At 51.6% G+C, this 6,059-nt stretch overlaps 1 protein-coding gene across 1 annotated transcript; it reads left to right on the top strand.

The window, feature by feature from the left end:
- Positions 1–307: 307 nt before the first annotated feature.
- On the top strand, positions 308–2,666 carry H6S33_002287 (uncharacterized protein; the record flags this gene model as incomplete). Its single annotated transcript, XM_044833658.1, has 2 exons — positions 308–745; positions 933–2,666. 2 exons carry the CDS (start codon positions 308–310, stop codon positions 2,664–2,666), a joined length of 2,172 nt encoding a protein of 723 aa, XP_044693430.1.
- Between the last annotated feature and the right edge of the window lie 3,393 nt (positions 2,667–6,059).

The following is a 6,059-nucleotide window of genomic DNA, read 5'->3' as shown; positions in this document are numbered from 1 at the left end:
GCCGGCGAGTGAGCCACTGTGAAGATCGAAGATCATACCAAGAAATCTAATTTCGGCAGCCAGCTACCCGAGAACTTACCCGGCCCACCACTTCACCATTTCCCCAGGATAGGCCAGCTAACCCAACCTAACCTCGATTGTCAGCTGGTTCGCTCGTTAAGTTGTTGGTCGACATCACCACAGCTCACCTCACTGCACACGCCACCAAGGAGCTTCACGAAGCTCTCCACGACACACGGAGGCCTTCAGGACGCCCACCTGCTACCAACCTAGCAAGAAAACAAAAGAAAACAAAAGTAAAGCAACCATGGCCCCAGGCCTCTTCTCCCGGCGCTCCTACGACGCCGACGCGCCCGCCTATGCCGCCGTCCGCGGAAGCACCTCCCCGCGCGCCCCAGCACACAGCGATAGCGACGTTACCGAAGATGAAGAAGAAGCTGGCGGCGAGCGGGACATGGAGGTTCTTCGCGAGGAGGAGGAGCGCGAGAAGCTGCTGTCGGGTGGGCAGGGGCTGTTTGGGAGCATCGGCCGCAAGGTGGGGAATGGGAGCATCAAGATTGGAAAGAAGGTTCGTGGCATGGGGCGCCGGAAGGGCGTAAGGGAGGTGGTGGCTATGATGGGCGGGAAGCGGCTGGGGATGGAGGAAGGGGGGGAGTTTGGCATTGGGACGGGGAGTGACACGGGGAGTGATAGCGAGATTGAGGAGGATGAGCTGCTGGCGGAGAAGTTGGCGTATGAGAGGAAGGTGGGTAGATTGCTTAGAGAGTCCTTGTCTTGTTCTTCTTGTCGGTGTTGGAATTGCTGTATCTTTTTGTTGATGTTGCGGGAGTCTGCGAGAATTCAATATATACCCCCAGATATCGCGCATCTTTTTGTTCTTCTCTTGTTCTTGTCCACAGTCAGTCAGTGAACACAGCTAATCCACTCAGCAGCCACGAAAACCGAATGGCCGTTCCATGCTCCTCGTCACCAGCATGCTGCTGACCTTCCTGATGCTTCTCATATTCGCCTCTCTCTCACTCTCCTCTCACAGCACCTACCCCATCAACCCACGGCCCGCTACGCTCTCCAACGGCACACACGCCTTCCGCCCCACCACTATCCTCATCTCCCTCGACGGCTTCCGCGCTGACTTCCTCTCGCGGCACCTCACACCCACACTCACCGCCTTCGTCGCCTCCGGGCTCTCCCCGCGGTTCATGACGCCCAGCTTCCCCAGCGTCACCTTCCCCAACCACTGGACGCTCGTGACCGGCCTTTACCCCGAGTCCCACGGTATCGTCGGCAACAGCTTCTTCGACCCCACCATCGAGAAGGAGTTCTACTACACCGACCCCGCACGCTCCCACTCCGTCTCCTGGTGGGGCGGCGAGCCCATCTGGTCCACCGCCGAAAAGCAGGGCGTCAAGACCGCCGTGCACATGTGGCCTGGATCCGAGGCCGCCGATGGCTGGGGAATCTCCTACCTCGACCGGTACAACGGGTCCGAAGTCCTCTCGCGCAAGACGGACCGCATCCTCCAGCTCCTCGATATGGGCCTCGTTGACCGCCCGCAGCTGGTCGCCGCATATGTTCCCAACATTGACTCCGTGGGCCACAAGTACGGGCCCAACACTACGCAGACTGACGACGCGATCCGCTCTGTTGACGCTATGTTCGCGGAGCTGCTGAAGGGACTGGATGCCCGTAATATTACGGAGCTTGTTAATATCGTTGTGGTCTCAGACCACGGCATGGCGAGCACGGCTAACGACCGCCTCATATATCTCGACGACATCATTGACATGTCGCAAATCAGCCACACCGACGGCTGGCCGCTGTACGGTCTGCGTCCCGCGCCAGGTGTCAACATCTCGCAGCTGCACGCAACACTTAAGTCTGAAGTGGCCGCCAACGCCGCCAAGGGCGAGCACAATTGGGACGTCTTCCTGCGCGACGAAGACATGCCTGGCCGCTGGCACTTCTCCGCGAATCCACGGATCGCACCACTCTGGATCGTCCCCGAGACGGGCTACGCCATTGTCACCAGAAAGGAATTCGACGTGAAGACGGCTCCACTGGGGGCAAAGTATGCGCCGGCAGGCTTACACGGGTATGATAATACGCACCCGCTGATGCGCGCGGTATTTATTGCGCGGGGGCCGTCGTTTAGGCATTTGCATGGTAGCGGGGGCGCGTGGCGGCTGGATGAGCATGATGGTGGTGAAGTGGCGGGGGTGAAGGCGGGGGTGGTGGAAGAGTTTGGCAATGTCGAGGTGTATCGTATGCTGTGCGATACATTGGGGCTAAAGGAAGGTGCAGGAGGCAGCAATGCGACGTTGGCAGGTATTGAAGCGCTAAGACTTGTCAGTGATGAGGAGGAGCCCGCGGCGAAGGAGGACGAGGAGAAGGGGGGATCGGGAGAGCCAAAGCTCCCAGTCCCAAGTGGCGTTGCGGCGACGAAGACACAGACGCAGACACAGACGCAGACCACAGCGGCGGTGATGCCGACGGCGACAAAGCTGCCGACAGATAGCACGGCGGACGAGGACTCGGAGGCGAATAAGCAGGCGATGGACTGGCTTGAGTACGTCAAGATGAAGGCCGAGAAGCTGAAGGATGCGCTGAATAAGTGGTGGGAGGGCGTGTGGGTGGATGAGGGGGCGGATATCGAGGTTAGTGGGTAGTTAGACTGTGCTGTTGGGTCTTTTTTCTTGTTTTTGCGGTTTTTTTCTTTCTTTCTGTAGGCATGCGGGCCGCGCTGAGTGGCTATGGGGTGGTAGGGAGGAGTGCCTTTTTTCCTTTTCTTTTTGAGTTTCGGGTTTCATCTGTAGGTATTTATAGTGCTAGTTAAGTTAGAGCTGGGGAGGTAGTTTCTCCTTTCGGGGCCTGGTGAATGAACTCGGTCCAGTCAGTGTTTCTTGTGAGGTTTCAGGGTGGTGGTGAACGGGTGATAGGGCTGGGACGATAGGTAGTTAGTTGCCTCTCCACTTTGCATGAAGTTAGAGCTTTCTTTTTTTTCTTTTTCTTCGAGCTTTCCTTTCCTTGTGTGTGTAATGGTGTGGGGAAGGGGAATAGAACTCTGCATTTTGCTTGTGTCTTTGACCTTGGGGTTCACTCTGGTGACTGAGCCAGGTGATTTATAAAGTCGTCAGTTGACCATGGTGAGGGAGAGAAAGGTAGGGAGGGGTGGTCGTAGATCGAGTACACATGCACGTATATGTAATACACACATGGGAATCAATTGAGTCCACGCACAGTGTCAAATCCGAGGACGTGAGGCCTGGATGAGATGATATGTATACGGGACTACGCTACGGCGATTGCATAGGAGAAGTCCTCTGATCCTTGCCCTCTGCTTGTAGAAATGCCCACTGGATTTTCGTGATATATTACCATTGCACATTTGTTACACGTATATATTTCTCGCTATACCTATCTACACGCATCTATCTACAGAAGGCAGCCTCTATACACATGTGGCCACTCTTCGCGACGAAAGACAGGCCTCTATACACGACACAGACTAACATTCCCAGACCTAAACCGCGACGGAGAGAACAAGGGAAGAATCGATACACCGCGCCGCGTCCAAACAGCCTCCATTATAGTAATCAATAATAGAACCACCGTAAAAGCTACATTTACCTCCATTGATATTAGAGATAGCAAAGAACCCACACGCGTAGGTATGGATGTAAAACGAAAGCTCAAAACCCGCCGCTATGACTTAAGCCCACCATCCCGTATGTACAAACAAGCCTGAGTATATGTAGCCCCCCACAACAAGATGATGTCCCCGGTTCTAAGATCTCCTCACAGCACTGTCTCCTACCCGTTGACTTTCGGCACACCACCGAGGGTGGAATACAGGCGTGATGTATCGAAGTTCCCCATAGATAGAAACGGGACGCTACCTTAGATGTACGTACATTTGTAGGCCCGCGATCACAGCCGTGTTCTCCAAAAGCTGAGACTCTTCCCTCAAACAGCCGGGACGGGCGAACATGTAGCCTGAAGTCTCGCGTGGAGAGTGAGGCCAAGCCCACCTAGTCCCAGAAACATAGAACGACGTGAGGAATGGCGGGAGAACATGGGCTGCAGCATAGTAGGAGACGCAGGTACAGGCCCAAGAACGCCGAGCAAATTCCTATGTAGAGTACACGCGTGCATTAAAGCCCCCACCCTACCCGCAACCATGGTACCGGTACATACCCCATCGAAGAAAGTGGGGGCTGGAGTAATAATTGACAATACTTCTGAAAACGATCCATTCCATCATCCTACCATGTACTCCATGTAGCGTGGTTGCGATATCCACAGCGGCGTACGGTTGTGCAACGCCCATCCACACCGCAAGCAGTGTATAAACGAGTGATACCTCATGTCGTAGCCTCCCCGAGTATGAAATGTGTCCTACTCCCACGTGACGTGACTTTGTCGATGTACTGTTCCTAAACGAGACGCGCTCTCGCGATCATGATCGTGTTGTTGTGTATATTCTATGTGGACGTGTACTCTCGAAACGTGTTCTCTCTCCACTTACGCGCTAGTCTCTAAGTGACGGACCCCGGGTGGGGGGGGGGGGGGGGGGGGTGTGTGTGTGTGTGCAAAATCTCGGTAGCGAGATCGATATTTTTCAGCGGTAGCGAGACGGGGAGATTTTATTGCATAGAATCACGACAAGGGAAAGGATCTACATGTGCATTGGAAACGCGATATAATCGAGTGATAATGTATGAAGAAGAGATTTACAGCACGTGGGTTTATCGGGTTGAATTGCCTGTATGTGATTTTAATCGTGTTTCTGATGTTGTGCAACGTGGAGTGGTGGATATGGAGGCGGTCAAAGCAGAGGTATGAAGGCGAGTGATCACCCGTGAAGCGCTATATCCATTGGTGAATAATCGCACGGTAATTAACTCAATCGTGGAGAGATTTGGTAGGTATTGTGGAGAGACTTTCGTGGTGTTATATTTAGACATCTGAGGCTCTCGTAACCGAGATGGCGGCGGGTTAACTTACGTCGTAAGATGTGGACACGTTTCTAGAAAACATATATGTTCACGATGATTCTCAACAATGATCAAAAAAACTGATTTAAATCTCGCAATTTAATGCCATTGTAAATACTATTCTTTCAGACTACTCTAGAGCTCTTAATTCGTTCTATTTAATCATTGATTCTTGCGAGTTTGGGTTTCCAATGGCGACCCTTTTTTCGCCACCCTTAGTCCATTCCTAATAATAGACGCTCGCCTTATATTCGATTTTTTCCCTTCAACCCTTCTTCCCTCCTTATCTTTTTTAACCTACAGCTTCTACAACAGCTTCTACACATCGCATACGTACACCAGTCTAACTGTACCACTTTCAAAACTACTGAATTATCTCGAAACAACTAGTTCGCTAATTTGAGACTTCTTGCCTTGCTAGAACTACTTGTAGTTTCTCACTTGCTCGTTTAAAACCTTTCTCTCGAAAAAATTTGAGGGGTGAAGTTTGTCACGTACACAAAATGGTACCCGCGTTTCCACATATAGAGTCTAACTTTTTTAGATTTTCCAGCACTTAACTACTCTCACACACATCTAGAGATTTCCGTTTGGTTTCTCGCCTCGCGTAGAGTGCTTTTCTTTGAGAGCTTAAGCCTTGTTGCACATCTAGAGATCATCCTTCCGGTATTGTTTCTCGCCCACGCACATTGGTTAACTGTCCTCATATATCAATAACCACGAAATTAACTTGTGATTAGAGATATTCTTCTGAATATTTCGCTACTCTCAGTTTTTCGGTTATCATTTCTGCCTCTCTCTTTAAAGTTTCACTCATCCAAAAGAGTCATCTCTCCTTTTGGTTTTCATCTCTATCTCTCTTCTCATATTTCCGAAAGAGCCATCTCTCTTTCCGGTTACCAGTTCTGTGTCTCTATTCAAAGTTTCACTCATCCAAAAGAGTCATCTTTCCTTTTGGTTTTCACTTTCGCCTTTCTCAACTCTCTGTAATTAGTATCATCCGAAAGAGTCATCCCCTCCTTTCGGTTCCGCTTTTTTAATTGGCAATCATATCTCTTCCCAATC

The sequence above is a fragment of the Morchella sextelata genome (assembly GCF_020137385.1).
Source record: "Morchella sextelata strain SCLS chromosome Unknown scls_12, whole genome shotgun sequence".
NCBI classification, from domain to species: domain Eukaryota; kingdom Fungi; phylum Ascomycota; class Pezizomycetes; order Pezizales; family Morchellaceae; genus Morchella; species Morchella sextelata.
The sequence above is the reverse complement of the archived record's forward strand: the minus strand, read 5'-3'. Positions and strand labels throughout refer to the sequence as shown.